This window comes from Siphateles boraxobius, unplaced genomic scaffold, assembly GCF_051911475.1.
Source record: "Siphateles boraxobius isolate OS27281-9 unplaced genomic scaffold, OSU_SipBor_1 26, whole genome shotgun sequence".
In the NCBI taxonomy this organism is placed as follows: domain Eukaryota; kingdom Metazoa; phylum Chordata; class Actinopteri; order Cypriniformes; family Leuciscidae; genus Siphateles; species Siphateles boraxobius.
The window spans coordinates 12,274,724-12,295,384 of record NW_027508876.1 but is presented as its reverse complement, the minus strand read 5'-3'; the positions used below and the strand labels follow the sequence as shown (position 1 = coordinate 12,295,384).

At 35.8% G+C, this 20,661-nt stretch overlaps 1 protein-coding gene across 8 annotated transcripts in view; it reads right to left on the bottom strand.

The window, feature by feature from the left end:
• Positions 1 to 20,661, bottom strand: part of asap1b (ArfGAP with SH3 domain, ankyrin repeat and PH domain 1b) — a 131,619-nt gene that overhangs the window by 1,543 nt on the left and 109,415 nt on the right. For 3 of the 8 annotated variants that reach the window (XM_077244340.1, XM_077244341.1, XM_077244342.1), the window contains exons 18-29: positions 19,804 to 19,895; positions 19,396 to 19,582; positions 17,855 to 17,940; positions 15,894 to 16,009; positions 15,454 to 15,521; positions 15,105 to 15,212; positions 14,789 to 15,014; positions 7,341 to 7,508; positions 5,605 to 5,683; positions 5,215 to 5,273; positions 4,011 to 4,519; positions 3,797 to 3,919 (exon numbers count right to left, since the gene is read on the bottom strand). In XM_077244340.1, the coding sequence (XP_077100455.1) occupies positions 3,797 to 3,919; positions 4,011 to 4,519; positions 5,215 to 5,273; positions 5,605 to 5,683; positions 7,341 to 7,508; positions 14,789 to 15,014; positions 15,105 to 15,212; positions 15,454 to 15,521; positions 15,894 to 16,009; positions 17,855 to 17,940; positions 19,396 to 19,582; positions 19,804 to 19,895 (1,821 nt within the window). Of the gene's footprint in view, positions 1 to 3,796; positions 3,920 to 4,010; positions 4,520 to 5,214; positions 5,274 to 5,604; positions 5,684 to 7,340; positions 7,509 to 11,023; positions 11,093 to 14,788; positions 15,015 to 15,104; positions 15,213 to 15,453; positions 15,522 to 15,893; positions 16,010 to 17,854; positions 17,941 to 19,395; positions 19,583 to 19,803; positions 19,896 to 20,661 lie in introns of all 8 variants that reach the window. The other 5 variants (XM_077244343.1, XM_077244344.1, XM_077244345.1 and 2 more) reach the window with 3 other exon arrangements.

Here is a 20,661-nt window from a genome sequence, read left to right as displayed (position 1 = left end):
CAGTCTTGTAAGAATGACAACTATTGGTCGAAATAGGTACTGCAGTCCAAATTCATTTCTCCCGCCCCCTCCTCCTCCTCAGACTGGACGGTGCTCACACAGGTTGCCAGTTTGAGCACACGCAACAGGAACGAGCGCAATGGACAATGAAAATTGGCAAATTGGCAACGTGCAGTATCACAGACCAAAACAAAAACAAACATTCCAGCCTGGAACCACTCATTTCAAAGTAAAATAATTGGCTGTAGAAGTGTTTTTCAGAAAAACAAGTATGTGAACTTAGCATGTTTCCTCAATATATGCAAAGATATTAAAAAGCACCTTTAAAGACACTGTTTGCAATTTTGGTTGTATTCCAGGTAGCCTGTATGTTCATATTCTGTAAGAAATGCGTTCCCTTTTGGTGCAATAAACAGCCTAAGGTAGTTAGTTGATTTTGTCTGTTTCTTGTTTAAGATACATTAGGGAAAGTATTTAAAGAATCCTATAGCGAATATAGGGGGTTTCGTACCGGGTAGTTCTAGGAACTAGCCACCAGGATGGTTCCCCGAGAACTAATGGTTCCCTTAGGAACAATTTTCTGGTTGCATTCACACAGCCAGTAGGAACTCTGAAGTGACGTACGCCTCGCTTATTGTTGTGACATTTATTTTGACGGCGAGGCGGACCTTTATTTTGACGGCACTGAGAACTCCAAAGCCTGAGCGCACAGTGCTCGTATACATTAGTTTACTATCTGTCTAACAGTCCTTTCTAATACTTTATTAGATAGAGCTGTTATACGTAAGCAATAAGGTAATGTTACTCGAGGCTATGCTGTATTGTGAATAAGTCATGGCTGAAGGGCTTATTCACGATACAGTTCCAGACTCGAGTACCTTATTGCTTTTATAAAACGGTTACCACACAATTGAAATATTAAAGCTGAAAAATATATATATCTATGCAACTTTCATGAAGTAAAATCACTAAAAGCCTTCCTTCCGTTGGAAAAAATAGTCCCTGACCGTAAACAGCAACATACACATTATTTCGCCAAAGACTGTCTTAAAGGGGACCTATTATGCAAAATTTACTTTTGCATGGTGTTTGGACATAAATGTGTGATGGCAGTGAGTGTACACAACCACCCTGCAGTGATAAAATCCACCCACTCCTTTTTTTTTAAATCCCCATAAATCATAAGCAGCGTCTCCCAACGACCTGTTTTCAGAATGCGGCTTTAGTGACGTCACTAAAGCCACAGGCCCCGCCCACGAGTGTTGACAGACACTGCCGTTCTAGCATAGAACCGCCCTGATCGAGGTCACAGCGAGTTGAGAGTTGTACACATCCGCCATTGCTCCACTGACGAGAATGTCTCCCAAGCGTTGTCGGTGTTGTGTAGCTGGATGTATTATAATATGTTTACTGTTAGTTGTAACAAGTTTTTTTCGTACTTCGCTGTGTATGTTGATAATAATGAAAGGGAGAGGGAGAGAGTTTATGGATAATACTTTAATGCGGACTTCTTATGCAGTGTTTATTCAGCTCTTACAGTGATTTTCTAGAGTGAAATTGACGCTTCATCTTTTGTGTGATGTACAATAAACTTCATTGAACTCATCAGTATATTTTTACAACATTTGGACGCGGCCCGCTACAACAGGCTTGTACTAATAGTGGATAAAAGAAAGATGGAAAAACAAGTTATAACCGTAGTTAAACTAGACTATACCTGTTCAATCTCCATACAGCATATATTATCTGGCTCTGTGGGCATTATTGTCCGACTCCGGGTCAAAATGAACACTGCTACTGATAGTTTATGTTTTGATATTATCATTCCGTGAGATGAGAGATTGTCCTGACACACGTCCTGCGAGCTTGTGAGGCTCCGCCCTCTGGGCAGGCAGCAGCTGCTCATTTGCATTTAAAGGGATACACACTAAAACGGTGCGTTTTTCTGAGCCTCAAAAAGTGACAATTTAAACATGCTGTAAAAAAGTATCTGTTGGGTATTTTGAGCTAAAACTTCACATACACACTCTGGGGACATCAGAGACTTATTTTACATCTTGTGAACAGGGGCATAATAGGTCCCCTTTAATAAGTGAGTCAGTGCGGAAGACATTTAATGTTACATTGACTCATTACATTGACAAATTAAGATATTTTTGATTAAATCTGAGAGCTGTCTCACTCCTCCATAGGCTAGGTATGTCAGAACGTAGACTCACTATTGGCCAGCATCACACACATCACACACATGACCAGCGTCGGCCAATAGTAGGGGTGTCACGATTCTCCAAATCCTCGTTTCGATTAAACGATGTAAATCGTTTCTATTTTGGTTTAGTTGTTCTTGTTGCTTTTCTGCAATAGATAAATAAAAATTTATTAGTTTTTATATGTTTTATTCATAGATATTTCTAGTTTGTGGGAGTCCCGCGAATCGTTTTATTCTCCCGCACACACAGAGTGAGTGCATTACCGCCCGCGCTCGCACTCGGCCATCAAATCTAGTCCCGCGCCTCACTCTATTGCGTTGGGAGTGCACGTCTATAGATCAAGAGCCCGGCCCGAGGATAGTGAGGGGAAATATCGACCCGGGTCGGGCCAAGTTCGGGCTCGGGCATAGAATCTAAGTTTGAGGACTCACGGCCTTTCAACACGTGTGTTTTTTTTCCCCGCGCCGTGATGAGTCGTTCATGAACCTCTGTCACGCAACAAATGAACAAAAGACTGGGAAGGTCAAGTAATTATTAATGTTCCCTGTAAATTATTTTTGACTGCATTATAATGATTTCTTAATTCAGAATATGATCAAGATTGCGTAGGTGGATGTGTTCGGGGAATTTGCCTGTTAAAAGTAGGCCTATAACATTTAAAGGCCCTGAAATGACTAAAAAAAAGATTAGTTAATTTTGATGAACGAGATTAAACAATAGTCAGTAAAAAGATCTGAACTTTCCATCACGGGCGCGATTTTTATTTTTGAGATTGTAAATTAATTTCGATCGATTTTGATTTAAAATCGAAATCGTGACACCCTTAGCCAATATTGAGCCTACGTTCTGACGTACAACCCAGAAGCGCTGCGCTGTTACATTAAGTGAACTCAATCAGAGGACCACACAGAAGAAAATGAATAGTTGAATAAAGTCGTTATTTTTCAATTACAATCATTTCAATTACAGTCAGACAGCTCTCACATTTAATCAAAAATATTTTAATTTGTGTTCCGAAGTGAAACGAAAGTCTTACGGGGCTGGGACAACATGAGCGTGAGTAATTATTTTTGGGTGAACTAACCATTTAAGTTGCTAAGAGTGGTTGCTAGGGGTGTTGTGTAGTGATACATAGAACTGTTTGGTGAAGCGGTCATGTTTTATCGTGAATAAAACACAGCTATAGACCAATCAGAATCAAGGATTGGAATTATCCGTTTTATAAATAGAAAGTAGACAGTATATGAAAAGGCATTAGCGTATGCCCTGTGGTTGATGTCCAGTGTTTTGCTTGGTCCCCTCAAAGTTGCGTTGGATTTTCTCCTCAGCGTAAAGGTTAAGAGGGCCATCTATCACTGTTTTCTATGTTTTTAGAGTTAGTTTGTGGAGTAAATATATAGGCTATAATCTGTTTAAATGGCTTTTTTTTTTAAATGGCGGGTACTTCCGCCAATAGTTCTGATGTGATATGGTAATGTGGTCAACAAACCTTACACTATTTAATAGCCATGAAATATGGGAAATATTGCTTCTCAAGTCTCATGCTTTGTTGCATGTACTTGAAAATTTGGAGTGGTTACACTTACCCACCACTCCGGATCCTCTTCCCCGGTTACTATGATGACCTCACCCTCAACGAAAGTGAGCTCATCATCGTTATCTGCCTGACAATCATAGATGGTCTTCACCCTTCGCATTTTACTCTTAATCTGCAAAAAAAAATGTAAGACTCGTTTGTTAAAAGCACCTTGTTACTGACTCCCATGTACTTATCTGAAGCTTCTGAGACTGAATCCTCACCGGATTTATTTTCCGGGGCAATGGTACAGGTGTCTCCTGTGCTGATGTTGGACTTCCATTGGTGTCTTCACTAGACTGGACCAGCTGAGGTGACAGTTCACCTTGTTGGATGATTGTTGGAGTGTCTGGGGGTTGGGGCTTGGGAGCCACTTCTCCAGCAGGAGGTTTACGGAGGATCTCAGTGGTTACAGGTTTGGGTGGGGAGACATCTGTCAGGTGGGGTTTGGGCGGGAGATCTTTCAGCTGAGGTTTAGGTGGTAGGTCACCCAGCTGGGGTTTAGGGGGAAGGTCGGACAGCTGGGGCTTTGGAGGTAGTTCTCCTGGTTTAGGGGGCAATTCTGAATGCTGTGGTTTAGGAGGTATATCTCCAGGTTGAGGTTTATCAGCTAACGGAACTTTCGGTGGGGTGTCTGAACTCTGCAGAACCTTCTGGAACAGCACAGGTTCAGGAGGCTGGTTGTTTTTGTCCATAGATGGGTGGTGGATGGTGTCTATCTTACGCAGGGCAACTGAAAAAACAAGATAATATCAGCAGATTCGTTTTTCTGTCTAATATTTATTTTGTCTTTTGATATGGTTTAAGACTATTTTGGAAGACAAATGAGGAAATATTTCCCTCACAAGATGTTGAGCAGAGCACACTAGAAAGTGGGTATCCAAAAAATGTAAAAAGAATGTTTGAATGGTGATGTTTAAAATTGTTAAAATTTGACATTTGTAATATTACTTCATATTTTATTAATTTTGTTTTCTAATTTTTTTTAATGTATTATTTTTTTTTCCTTTTGTTAGTTTTAAAAGTGCATTTATTCTGTGATTAAAAATGTCATTAAGTGTTCATCTGTAAAACTTTCAAGAAAACACTTTTGCTTTTAAAGAAGTTTCTCAGCATCACCATCAGTGTTCAGTGGTAGTTGTAAGGGGAAATTTTGTGCTGCAGTGAAACAATATTTATTGTGAGAAATGTTATAACTTAATTTACTAATAAATTCTATATAAAATACATTGAACATTTATTTGAAAAGGATAAACAAGATACACTCTTAGCTTAATACAAAAACTAAATTAAATTAAAATACATACTTGAATGCAAATAACAATTCATTTAGTCAGTCACTTTAATCATAATCATCACAATTGTATAATTTCAACATTCAGATGTTATACCATTGCAATATTCACAAGCAGAAAGCATGTAACCTACCCTTCTGAGGTAGTTTGGGAAGGACCCGTGGACCAAGTGTGGGCTTTGTGGTGTTGAGACTAGAAATATGGAACATATGTAAAGCTCAAAGATATATCCGATAACAGGTTGCACGCTCTGTAAAATCAGCCATAATGTATTAAAGAGAACTGTTTTGCATTCCCAAATACACGATGACAAATTTACATGGATATATTCAAATGAAACACAAAAGGCCATGTATAAATATGCAGTCTAAAGTTTGCTGACATTTTTAATGCAAATATAGTTCTAAAGTTCAAGCTCGTTCTACAAAACTTGTGCTGAAATTTGTCCTTTCTGAAATCTTAATCAGTTTTGTTTGGATTGTTTTATTTGCTAAGTTAGAAATGTTGTTAGAATATGGGTTACCTTTGATGTTGCGGAATGCCTTCAAATCTGTTAGTTAAAGGGGACATCTTGTTGACAGGAGGTGGCGTTGAATCACTTCCTGCAATGGTGAGTTTGAGTTTAAATATATTTTAGTGGCAGAAGCCTATAGAGCCCCTAAGGTGACATTAGCAGAAAAAAATGTAGTGGGAATTTCACAGTAAAACTAGATATACACTGCCGTTCGAAAGTTTGTGGTCAGTAAGATTTCTTTTTTAAATGTTTCTGAAAAGAGACTTTTGTGGTCACCAATTCTGCATTAATTTGACCAAAAATCCAGTAAAAACAGTATATTGTAAAATAGTATCACAATCTGATGGCAAAGTTGAATTTTCAGCATCATTACTCCAGTCTTCAGTGTCACATGATCCTTCAGAGATCCTTTTAATATGCTGATTTGCTGCTCAGAAAACATTCCTTATTATCAATGTTAAAAACAGTTGTGCTGCTTAACAATTTTGTGGAAACTGCTATACATTTTTTTCAGGATTCTTTGATGAATAGAAAGTTTTAACAGAACAGCATTTATTTGATATAAAAAAAATTGTAACATCAAAACATTTCTTTACTGTCATTTTGATCAATTAAATGCATCCTTTATACACAAAAGTTTATCCACATAAAAGTTTGTGTACACATGAAAGTATCCAGGATTTCTTTTTAGCAAATGTCAGAACTTTGTATAAACTTATTCAAGCAAACTTAAAAAAAAAAAAGGTGCTATGATATAGCAGAGGTAACAGCACCAGGCCATGCTAGATAATGGTCTTAAAGGCATCTCAGTACATTTCAAATTATGTAATTATGTGAATCAACTGGCAGTTAATTAATATGGGTTATATCAATGCAGATCATGTAAGGGGATATACAAGTTGCAATGCATTTTAACATGTCTTTCACACATTAATATCTTCCAGACCATTATTTTACCATGCCTTGCACTTTGTCTTTACCCAAAATGTTAAGCATCATGCAAATCACTAAGGCAGGGTTCAATACAGAGGTCAAAAGATTATGGATGGGGTCATTAGGCTGAGCCTTTCATTGGCAACATTGTCCTCTCAATATTGTTTTTTCATATCTAAAATGTTCTAGAGTTTAACATGTAACGCCACCACAGAATGAATGGGATGCAAATGATCTGGTAATATACTGTAGAGATCAAACCAAAATAAACACATTCACCGTGGGGATGTTAAAATGTACTTAGGATTGACCTAAAATTGATCAAAAGACCATTTCTTGGAAGAATTTTATCTAAAAGACACTAAATTGATGTTTCCACTAAAAACAATAAATAAAATAAAACAATCGGTAACAATTTAATTTGATAGTCCACTTTAGACATTCTACTAAATGTAAGTAACTTTGCAATTACACGTCAAGTATAAGTCATTAGAGTACAGTATAAGTAGACTTAATTTGATGGTCCCCCAACAGACATGACTATAAGTAACATTGCAAGTTCATGTCAACTTATTCCACTAACAGGAACCCTAACCAAACAGTCTACAAATAATCTAAAGACAATTTGTTGACATGTACTAGCAAAGTTACAATATCTTAAGTGGACTATAGAAATAAACTGAATCGAAACCATTTCATGTGGATCTGAGTGGATGAAAACCTGCACAAAATAAATAAATAAATAAATAAAATTAAAATAAATAAAAAACGAGTAATCCTACAACTAGGGTTGTTGCTTAAGTGTAGCCCACCTTTACAGAGCGGGGTGTATGACAGCGGGGTAGGGGGGTCTGAAAGCGTGCGTTTGTGACCCGGGGGAGGGGGCGGGGGCCTCTTCTTTGACAGAGTGGAGTTGCCAATAGCGGGGGTCTGTGAGGCAGAGGCGAGGGTGGAGGGGGGCAGGTTTGACAAGGGAGGGGCTGGAGGGAAAACAACAACATAAAACAACAACATGCACTGATGTCAAGGTGAAGAATGGACACAGTCATTTAACAAGGGTTCTTTGGAGGGTGCGGGAGGAAGGAAGACTAGAAAGGAAAGTAAATAAAGTGAAAGACTGATGGTGTGGGTAACCAGTAGGACAGGATGATAAGGGTCACTGAAAACGAAGCAGGCCAGATAAGTGAGGCGCTTTAAAGTGGAAGTGGAGAAACTAGAGGAGTGACTTAAGTTGGAGAAGGGCATCAAGGGGGTTAGAGGAGGACATCCAGACACCACAAACAAGTTGAGTGAGCTTTTTTCTACATTATAGATTTTAAAAAGACAGTCAACAGCCAGTGAAAAGCTCAGTCAGAGATGCTTTGTGTAAGAAATATGCAAATGCATCACGTTAACAATTTCAGCAAATTCTGGGCTTTAGTTGTTAGTTACAATGGAAAGTCAAATTACCCATTTACATACAATAGCCAAACTGTAGCAGAATCAGAAGGCTCCAAATGAAAGTATATCAAGCAAAGAGGGAATCAGATTAACTAAATGATTGGATTGGACCTGATGGTGGATTCAGTGACTAAGTGTCCAAAACCAGAAATATGTTGCATTTAAAAGTATGAAGGCATCAAGGCATATACAAATTAAATATATGTGAAACATGCTGTCTACTAAGATGCTTATATCTAGTTGGTTAACACATGCATTCACCACCAGCTATGATATCCAACCATTCTGTATATGTGGATTAGTTGAAACAAGTAAATTAATTGATAAATGTTATTATTAATATTACACACACACACACACACACACACACATATATGTTTAGTTTCGACGATCTGTCTAGCTAATTTGCTCTAGATCAGGGTTGCAGAACTCAGTTCCTAGAGGGCCACAGTCCAGCAGAGTTTAGTCTGCTCCAACACACATTACCTGGGCTGTGTTCGAAATCGTCCCCTCATTCACTATTCCCTACATGAGTCCACAATATAGTTTACTAAGAGTAAATGTACACGAGTGAGCAAATTTGGACACTCCGTGGTTTGTGATTGTTTAAAAAAAAACATTTGAAACTTAGCAAACTTGCACCTCCAGTATAATTCTGTCATGGAAACTATAAACATTAATTAAACAATTTAATAATCAATTCAAAAGGAATGTATACCTGTATCATATGAAACTACCCTGTAGTCAGTGGACCAGCGGTTTGGAAAATGAATGGATGGATGATTGAGCCGAGGCTGCCATCTTCTGGCGAGACCCGGGAATTCATTCGGTGCAACCCTCACAGTGCATTATGGGTATTCTCTAGCCATTGAGTGTACATTGGCTGTACACTCGTTATTGCGGTGCATTATGGGATTGAACGAATGCACTCGATAATGTTTTGGACAACACTACAAATGGCTGTTCCCTCTAATAGTGCCCTATTTAGGGTATGGGGGTGATTACAGTTTTCAATTGAGCCTGAAGGACTTGATGAGCTGGATCAGGTGTGTTTAATTAGGGTTAAAGCTAAATTCTGCAGTGCAGTGGCCATCCAGGAACTGAGTTTTGCACCCCTGTTCTAGATCACTCAAATAATCTGAAATTAGTTTCTTTAGGGGGTACAATTCCATTCGAAAATTTGGGGTTCGTAAGATTTTTTAAAAGTCTCTTATGCTCAACATGACTGCATTTATTTAATCAAAAATACAGAAGAAAAAAAAAACAGTAACTTTGCCTGTGATCCAAAGCTGAATTTTAAGCATGATTACTCCAGTCTTCAGTGTCACATGATTCTTCAGAAATCATTCTAATATACTGATCTGTTGCACAAGAAAAATTTCTAAAATGTTGCAAACAGTTGTGCTGTTAAAGGACAATTCCGGCCAAAAATGAACCTAGGGGTAAATAACACATGGGTACCGAGTCGACCGTTCTATGGAATGCGTTTGCATGATAATCGAATGCACCCAGTTTTAATGTTATTTTTAGTTTAACCACAGATTAGCTTATAACGCCAGTGTATGGGGCATCGAATAAGTACGAATAAAAATCACTAGTTAATACCACTAACAAGGCTCAAAATAGCCTCGCACTAACACGGAAACATAATGAGGGTCTCTACCTGCAAACCGAAGCATTGAGAACTTTGTAAGTGTACAGACAGTTTAATAAGAAGATACTTTATAAAGACAGTACGCTTTGCGTATACAAGCAGGAGCCATCTTTGGTCAACAGTCTCGACCAGTCGAATCACGAACACCGTGCTACGTCCTGGTCTATAGCATGGTCGATAGCATAGATATATACACTAGATGTCGCCATGGGGTTCTAAGAATACGTCAAAACCGCAGCCATCTTGGAACAGGGGTCTTGTCATAGGAAGTAGCCATGTAACGCTGAATTCATGGATGATGCTGGACTTTTGTGCTGCGTATGGATGTTCACACGAACGAAATCTAAAAACCAGACAGCAAGGGATTACATTTCACAAGAATTTGAAATTTTGTAAATTTTTAAACATTTCTCTGGACTCAATAATAAATACATGTCTGACCATTGGAATGAACCAAAACAACTAGAAAATCGCATTCATGGCGATTTATGGTGATTTTATTTCCGTTAGACTTTTTCCTACATTGACGCTGATGAATTAAAGAGGAGGGGCTCCCCTGTTCCATGATGGCAGCTCTATTGACGCATTTGTTCCAATGAACTGCCATAGCCAGGGCAACATATAGTGTATATATCTATGGGTCGACAGTCACAGTTCAGCTCACGTAGCACAGCATTCGTGGTTTGACTGGTTGAGACTGTTTTCCAAAGATGGCTCCTGCTTGTATACGCGAAGTGTACTGTCTTTATAAAGTATCTTCTTATTAAACTGTCTGTACACTTACAGGGTTCTCAATGCTTCGGTTTGCAGGTATAGACCCTCATTATGCTTCCATGTTAGTACGGGGCTATTTTGAGCCTTGTTAGTGGTATTAACTAGCAATTTTTATTCATACTTATTCGATGCCCCATACACTAGCGTTATAAGCTAATCTGTGATTAAACTAAAAATAACCTTAAAACTGGGTACATTCGATTATCATGAAAACGCATCCCATAGAACGGTCGACTCGCTACCCATATGTTATTTAGTCCTAGGTTCATTTTTGGCCAGAATTGTCCTTTAACATTTTTCTACAAACCGTGATACATTTTTTCAGGCTTCTTAGTTGAAGAACATTTATTTGAAACAAAAATCTATTTGACATAAGTGTTTTTACTGTCACTTTTGATCAATTTAATGCATCCTTGCTGAAACATAACTATTCATTTCTTTAAAAAAATATTACTGTCCCCAAACTTTTTAACGGTCATGTGCTTTCATTTAAAAACATTCATTTGACATTGCAGCAGCCTTCAGTTTCGGACACAGTTATAAAATGTCATCAGACCAAATAATGAGGTCATTAAATAGATTCAATAAGCAGAAAGGGTGTATGCAAATAAAAAATTAGATAGTCACTGATGTATAGTCGAGTGCTAGCCAGAGTAGCATAGTGGGAATGAGAGCCAAGGAAAGCAAGATAAGGAGCTGTAAGAGAGACAAGACAAAGAGAGAAGAGAGAGAGCAAAGAAAAGATGGAAAAAGACCAGATAACATTTTACATAGTATGCCTGTTAATACCATATCATATCAGAAAGTCAAACCATAAACAAGTATCAAATAGAAAAGTAAACAAAGCTGGAGTCTGTGGCAAAGCATGAGAAAACAGGTTAAAAATAAACACATATACACAAATATTACAGTTACAGGGATAACGTTGTTACAGTTATATTTTCAGTAGACTATAAGTATTTAACATATAAAAAAACATTTAAATAGCTCTCTGGATAACTTGATTGTGATTGGTCAAGCAGTCAAGTATTTCCCAGTCCTCATTTTAAACACTTGAAGAGACTTTCATGTTTTTTTCAAAACATAAAATATACACTGCGATAACTAATGAATGTTAAAACTTTACATAGCTACTAACTACTGGCCTACTAAAGCTGAAATAAAATATAAATATTAGATGCCTTGGCAACTAATTGAAATAAATAAGTTTTAAAATTACAAAAATAAAACAAACAAAACAATAACAATAAAAAGGACAAATGCACATAACAAAATTAATAAACTACAATAAAAACTATATATATATATATATATATATATATATATATATATATATATATATATATATATATATATATATATACAGTGATGTGAATAAGTTAGGACACCCATGCTAAAGTTGCCTAAAAAGAGGAATAAAAAAAATCATCTTTTGGAAATTGATCTTAATGCATTAATTAGAAAAATGAGGAAAAATCCAACCTTTAAGGACACTAATTTTCTTTGTGTATGAATAATGTATTATAAATAAATAAATGTTTTAAAAAAAAAAAAAAGTCAGGACACCCCTATGTTAAATTCCTATAGAGTCAGGCAGATTTTTATGTTTAAAGGCCAGTTATTTCATGGATCCAGGATAATATGCATCCTGATAATTAAAATATCCCCACACCATCACACCCTTCACCATACCTAGAGATTGGTATGGGGTACTTTCCATAAGATCATCTTTCAATGCAAATCAAACCAGCTATTAGGCTAACTGAAATAAAACCATGCCAATCTCTAGGTATGGTGAAGGGTGTGTGATGATGTGGGTCAATTTTAATTCCAAAGGCCAAGGGAACTTTATCAGGATGCATATTATCCTGGATCCATGAAATAACTGGCCTTTAATAATAAAAATCTGCCTGACTCTATGGGAATTTAACATGGGGGTGTCCTGACTTTATTTATGATACATTATTCATTCACAAAGAAAATTGGTTAGATTAAAAAAAAGTTGGATTTTTCCTCATTTTTTAAATTAAGGCATTAAGATCAATTTCCAAAACATGATTTTTTATTCCTCTTTTTAGGCAACTTTAGCATGGGTGTCCCAACTTATTCACATCACTGTATATGCTTGCAAACTGCTATCCCACAACCAAAAAACACATTTCAAAAGCATTTAAGTATTTAAATCTTAGATGTTAACTAAAACCATTATATTATCTTTTGAAGCCCCCAATAATATTTAAAATATCAGTAAGCTTAATATATATATAATCATCATGTATTGGTTATTTTCAATTGGGAGGGGGAACCCTAACCTCTAAATTTCAACTTATGAAAATGATATATACTGTAAATAATTTTAGCAATTATTTCCATTTTTGTTTTTAAAAATATCTTTTTGATTTAAAAAAATATATATATATTTTATATTTACTTTGTAAATCATGAAACTATGTTAAAAAAAGTGTCCCGCATTTTCATGTCACAACTGAAACAGTGTATGTTTTAGTCCATTGGTTGAGACTGATTTTAACCACACCCCTACATTTTTGACCCCCTATCTCATAGCTACATGGTGAGTAGATAGGTCTCATCGTGTTGAGTTAAATGTGTTCAAAAGTCTGAAAGTTACTACTAAACAGCTTTTTTCAGCAATTAAGCAAAATTTTTTGGGTATTATTCCATATTTGTAGTTTTTATGTGCGTACAACTGTTTGGAAATGTGCTAGGTACCATGTACTAATTAGCATTATTAGCTAGGCTCAAAAGTATCTAAAATTGTCACTACTGAAAAGTGAAGTTTCGGTTGTGACATAATTTTTTTGGGGGGGTTATTCGATGAAATGTAGTTTTTGTGTGTGTACAACTGTTAAGAACTGTGCTAGCTAACCATGTGCTGATTAGCATCAGTGAAGTTTCAGTTGTGATATCATTGTTTTGGTAGTGACAAAAGGAACACATAATCGTTTATTTGGGGGAAATAAACTAAATTTTAGTACAGTTATGCAAATCACTAGTATTTTAGTATGTTTTAGTAGTGTTTTAGTATGTGAGTTCAAATTCAATAATATGTTGTGTTTACTACCAAAACATTACTGTCACTACCGAAAATGTGCAGTCATGATAGAAACATGGGATATTTTGTCAAAAATAAAGTACATTGAATTATCAACTATGATGTTATGATAGTGTTTGCTTCAGTGTAGCCTATATTCAAATTAATGAATCCTTAACTTTGAAATTAGTATGATAAACTTTATACCTTTTACAAAAAAAGGTTGGATTCAAAATACAACAAATCTCATAAACTACACTTGAAATATTGTTAAAATTGTAATTGTTATTTATTTACCGGTGAGCACTTTTGAATAAAATAGCAAAAATATATTTACAAGGTAGATTAATAGGTCAATATAACCCGGTAGTAACAAATTTGGGGAGAGGAAAATATTACAAAACTTTCTGAAAATAAAATATGAGAATTAACTGCACAATTACTAGAAATGCGTACCTAGATATCATACAATTTGCATACATACAAAATCTGTAATGTTTCCAACTTGGACTTTGAACCAATTCTGTAGAATGGCCCATAAATGGAATTGCAAAAATACTAACACAGTATTTAATAATACTAAAATAACACTGCAATTGCTATATAAGGACTACAACTACCAAAAGGATGTTTTTAGAATTGTTATATTTCTTGTTTAACAACTTGCGTGCAACATTTAAAAACCCCAAATTCAAAATTTCAAAATTCATATTTAAGGTATGATTCTACGGAAGCGTATTGCATTCACTTGAGGAAATAGAGCAAATACATTTTATTTCAAGAAAAAATTCTCATAACTTTGAGATAATTAAGTCATTAATTCAGAAAAACAGAGCAAAAAAAAATGTCATGAAAAATTATCTCGTAATTCTGAGATAATTAACTCATTAATTAAGAAAAAGAGCAAAAACTTTTTTTCCATGAAAAATTATCTCGTAATTCTGAGATAATTAACTCGTTAATTCAGAAAAACAGTAGATTTTTTTTTTTTCCCTTAAGTGAATGCAATACGCTTCCGTATGATTCAATGTAATTTATGTTATAAAACAAAACATGAAAATCTCTTCAAAGGTGCTGACTAAAGTCCTTACTCTTATATCAAAAACCCATTTGAAACTCCACAAGGAACACATGGTTCAAAAATGCAAGATTTTCTCTAAAACAGTTTTAGGACTACAAACTGAACTAAAATGACAGGAGCTGGGAGTTTGATTAATACATTTATACATACAAATATAATTATTGAAATTAACACAATTATGGAATTCACAAGAACGTGATTGGTTAGAACAAGTTTTATGTTCTGTGGCATCTGATTGGCTGTTGTGTTTCTGGGTTACCTTTGCCTGCATTCCTGGGTGGCAGAGGTGGGGCATCTGCGACGGGGGAGGATGGGCAGTCAGTGGAAATGCTGTACATCTGATTTGTGAGTGCAGTGTATGAGAGGCGCTGCTTATCACGCTGGCCAATGAAACCAGGCAGAGAGAGCTTGTCATGAGGAGAGAGACTGTATGAGTGACAGAAACTCTGCGGACGGGGAGAACGATCTTTCTTAATGGGACTGGGCTGGGAATGAAAGACAATGAGAAAATCGTTCAGTCTCTGAGTCAGAGGAGATTGAATATTTTAAGATAGGTTCAAAGGGTAATGCGCTACTTTGTCGTCCAGATCATCGTCACTCTCGTCCAGCTCTTCCAGTCTGAGATTCCAATCATATTCCACATGGACTTTCGTATTAAATTTTCCCGCAGCGGCTTGTACAAGCTGAAGCACACACACACACACACACACACACACACACACACACAGACACACACACACACACACACACACACACACACACACACACACACACACACACACACAAGTTAGATCTACAAAAACAAGCACATCTTTACACCTTGGGGCCTTCAGCACATCTCTAATACCCCCTATTGATCTTGAAGAACATCCATTAACTGTTTTCATAGGAGAGACTGTATCTTCTGCCCCAGAAGTTACTCACCGCTTCCTCACACTGGATGATCTTCATCCTTCTGGCCACATCCAGAGCGGTTTCTCCATTCTGATTGGCTGAAACATGAAGTCACATTTTAACCGGACCATATACATAACAGTGTTGATCATTATGAAATGCAAGCTTGTATGTATTTGGTGTCTAAGTAAATATATATGTGAGTAGTGATGCAAAGATATTAAAATTCTATCCAATATTATAGTTCTAGACTATTCTGTCTAAATAAACCAAAAATAAACCACTAAAATCAATCATTTTTAAATGCTACAAGTAAATTCAGGCATCACATCGCTATAATGTAGAGTATGAAAAATGGATATTCCTTTTGAGATTTGCTAAAGATTACATTTAACAGTGCTTTTTAATTATTTGCCTAAGCATAAGTATAATTAAACATGAACAAAATAAAAACAGCATGTGTAACTCACTGATATCAGTAGCTGGTTTGCCTCTCAGCAGTAGTTTGAGGCATTCATGTTTCTCATACATGCAGCAGTAGTGCAGGGCCGTGTTTCCTCTCTCCGTCTGTTTATCCAGATTCCCACTGGACAGAGACATGAGGAATCAAATTTTCCTTGATCTTATGACATATAAAAGTGTATTGTACTATAAAAAACACACTGTACATGTTAGAACTGAAAACTTCCAACATAAAGCAAAATAAACATGTATTAAAACCATTTAACCATTGTCTGCAACAATTTTGATGGTGAACATGTTAACAAAATCATCTGAGCACAGATTTTCAAATTCAAATCTTTCCTTGAGGCTGTGACATGAACAACATTTTCACTCTTAATGAGCTGCTTCATAATCTACATGAATTTGGGTCAACAGTGACTAAACTGCACACATGGGGAGAGAGCAAGTCAATGACCTAGTTCTGTTTACCTAGTGAGACTACAGAGAAAGTGAGAAACATAGAGAGGCTACACATCTACACCAAAACATCCCGATAGGCTACTTCATTCAAATAAATTAGGGGTGTAACAATACCCTCACAGGGATTCCCATATGTTCATTTATTTGTGGCGGCCCAATCAGGGTTTTTTGGAGTCGATTCCGATTCGTGTTTCTGGAATCGAAAGAATCGATTCCAAGAATCGATTCCTCACAGTTATTTTCTATTCTTTTTTTTTTAATACCAACACCATGTCTAACATTCTCGCGTCTTACCGTGCCACACAGCGAGAAACTTTCTACACTATATTGTATATCGATTTGTTACACCCCTAAAATAAATGTCATAATTCAATGAAATAAATTAACTTTACCATGCTACTTTTTCTCAGTGTCTGATTTAAAGCAGACAGAATTCTAGATCTAACAAGTCGTAGTTGACGAAAATAACCGTCAATTCCAGTCAAATAAGTGCTGCAAACATCAATGACAACTTTAAATTGTCAATGCTGGCAAATGACCATGGTATAAGCGACATTATCCATGGCTAGCTATAAACAAACTAGTATTTGTTTTCATACTATGGAAAACAATGGGGGCCAGCAACTGTTTTTGGTTACCAACATTCTTCAAAATATCATCATTTGTGTTCAACAGAACAAAGAACCTCAAACAGGTTTAGAACAACTTAAAGGTGAGTAAATGATGACAGAATTTTATTTTTGGGTGAACTATGCCTTTAATATGATATCATCAAACTAATCACCCTTACAACTGTACGGAAATTGCACAAGCATGATTTCACTTAATTTTAAAATAACCCTCTGAAAATTTAGCTAATCTGGAACTAACTCGGACGGGGTATCTTTCAAATGTGATCAGGATGCGAGTGATGAGTGGGGGAAGGAAAACCTGAAGTGGAGTTGGAGCAGAGAGAGCCAATGCGTCCAAAGAAATAATACAGTCCCAGTTGTCTGAGTTGGATTTATTTCCCTTCTGCTGTCATTTCTCTTAAACCAACCTTCAGTGCAAACCTGGAATAGTTTCAGTGTTCCAGTTCTCAGGGAAACCGAATTATGATTATTTACTAGGATGTGAACCAAGTATAGTTCTGGCTCAGGCATGACGTGATCTTCAAATGTTACGCAACTTTAATCCACACAGCAGAGAGCAAATTGAGCCAAAGCTGAACTTAAATTACTCTATTATCTGCATAATAATCCCTTCAAAAGTTCTAGAGCTTGTACATGAACACCTGTCACCCTAAGAAAAAAACACATTAAAAACTCATCCTGGTTTACCATCAAGCTCTGCATGATAACAGTGATGGAACAAAACAAGAAGTGACTGCCTGACAGCTGAGGACACAAGGTGAGGAGAAAACGAATGCTCGAATCATTCACTACAAAATACAGAAAACTGATAATCCAAACATGGTCAGCAGTGTATCCTCCCAGTTATTTTGTGGTAATATGCAGGTATTTAATACCTGTTTTGGACGAGGAAGTCGACCAGGTGCAGAGAGGTGTGGTCAGCTGTCCTCACGGCATAGTGCAGTACAGTCTCTCCTCCTTCCTATAACAAGAACACACACAAAAAAATACTCATTCAGCATGTGTTAACCCATTTTACTTTCTTAATAACTGTCTCATCTTATGGCGTAAAATATGAGGGATTTTTAGCATAACCAATAAAAATTTTAAATAAAGAAATCTATCAATGTATTATTTAAAACTGCTCATTTAATTTATGTTTTAAAAAATGTAATCCATTTTTATTCAACTTTTAAATTTCATTTAAATTGTATATATATATATATAGCACAATTTGTCTGTGGATGCTATATTAAAGACAAAAATTGGTAACTGATAATTAATACTTTTATTCAACAAAGATGCATTAAACTGCTGAAAAGTGACACTAAAAACCGTTATAATGTAACAAAATATTTCTATTTCAAATACTTTTAAACTTTATATTCATCAAAGAATGCATCACAAAAAATGTATAATGGTTTCCACAAAAAAATATTGAGCATCAAAACTGTTTTCAACATCGATAATAATAAAGAAATGTTTGTTGAGCACCAAATCAGGATATTAAAATAATTTCTGAAGGATCATGTGACACTGAAGACTGAAGAAATGGGTGCTGAAAATTCAGCTTTGCCATCACAGGAACACATTTAATTTAATATATATTCAAATAGAAAAAACAATTTATTTAAAATTGTAATAATATTTTACAATATTACTGTTTCACTGTATTTTTTTTTAAAGCTGCAGTCTGTAACTTTTTGTTAAAAATGTACAAAATATATATATTAAGCGAGTACATCATGAATCCATCCAAACAGTGTTTTGTCTTATCCTGAATCACTACGGTACACCTATAAGTGTTTATATTCAGACTGCTACGGGTCGTACCACATGTATTGATGACGATGATCCACTAAATATATATGGCTGATAGTGTCTCTGACATGGATATGGATGGACATTGGACACTGCTTCATGTTTGATGATTCAAAAAAAGATAAACCAAAAATCAGCTGATGCCCTAGCCAATAAAAATAAAAAAAATAAAAAGCGAAACCGAGATGATTTTAGATTGAGGATGTTTTTGCGACTACACCCACTCAGGAGCAGCTGTTGATCTCAGAGTCAGCCAGCAGCACAATCAGTAATACGCTGAAGGAACCAATGGTCTCTCAGTGCCGAAAACTGGGAGAAGATCAAGGCAGAGGATGTCGAGTCATGTCAAGAGTGTCTGCTTTCTGATATCCACCAGACCTCAAAATCGGTGCTCATCAAAGGCTCTGATGTGAATGAGTCATCCATCATGTCAAGTCATAGGTCAGGTCACACTCCGTTCCTGTGGACCTACTATCTCCTCCCAGGATCCTTGGTATGTTTCATATTCAAGCTTTAATAAATCCTTTCAGAGGCCACTTAATTGATTTTTCAACCAGTAAATGGAAAAAGTGCCTATGTGTTAATGATAGATTCGATCTCAGATGCTGTCACTCACCTGTCCTCCTTCAGGTAGTGGTTCCATAAGCTCCACCCCTTCAGCATACACCTGGATCAGACCTAGCAGGTCATGTGACCTGACAGCTTCAAACAACTCACTCATCTTGGCTGCTGCTGAGCTGCAGGTTTTTCTTGCAAACTTATGATCTACATACTTAGCATTGATGAACTCCTTACGAACAGTCCTAAGCGCGACATAAGAGAGGGAGAAATGAAAACAGTATTTAACATTAATATCCAAGACGTTCAAAAATGTTTGAGAAACTGCAACTACATAAAACAAATAGTTGAAATTTTTTTTAATTTGCATCAAATATATTATAACAATTTAATTTAATTTAAAAAAAAAAAATTCCATGCATTTACCCGCATGTCATTGTTCAGCACATTTGCCAGGCATACTTACATGTCACTAGCAGGAGTGGGTTTAGGAGAGGGGCAAGGAAGACTTCCCTCCATTATTTCATTAAAACTACTGTTCCCCACATTCTTGGCCAGCTGAAAGCAAAAAAAAGAAAGAAAACAAAATGAAATGAAAGATGAATAAACTACAACATATCTAATTCATAAACATATGATTCACTTAACTATTCAATATGGAATAAGTACATTGTTATGGGTCCAATGCACTGACCCCAAATATTTTATATGAAACAGGCTTTAATTGCTAAAGGGTTTTCAGGCGAAGCATAATTTTTGTTAGATGTTTTATAAAACAGAGTTGCATTTTCAGTCTGGCTTTTAATAAAGTGTATATATATATATATATATATATATATGTGTGTGTGTATAAATGTATATGTATATATATTATTGCATTTACCCCTGGTTATGATGCTGCTTACATAGCAATAAATAAATAAATAAGCTTTTAAATAATAATGATTGATTTATAAAGAAGTGTTATTTTAGTATTATTTATATTCGATGATAGTTTTTATTGATATTTTTAATTAGACTGTAAAAGTTTTGTTATAATTACTTTTAATTAATAAAATAAATTATTATTAATACAACTATTTAGGTTTCATTTACTTTTTATTTGTTTTAGTGTTCATTTATATACATTTTAATCCAATTTAAATTTTACTTGATACATTTTAATGTAGGAGGGACATTGAAACATTTAGCTTCTTTAGCTTTGGTATTATTTTTTTTTAATGTATATTTGAATTTTGTCACAAAAATTAGTTTGCGATTAAACAATAATTGTCAGACCCCCTCCCTTGGGATCCCCTGTTTGATCTATACTGTGTTTGAAAAG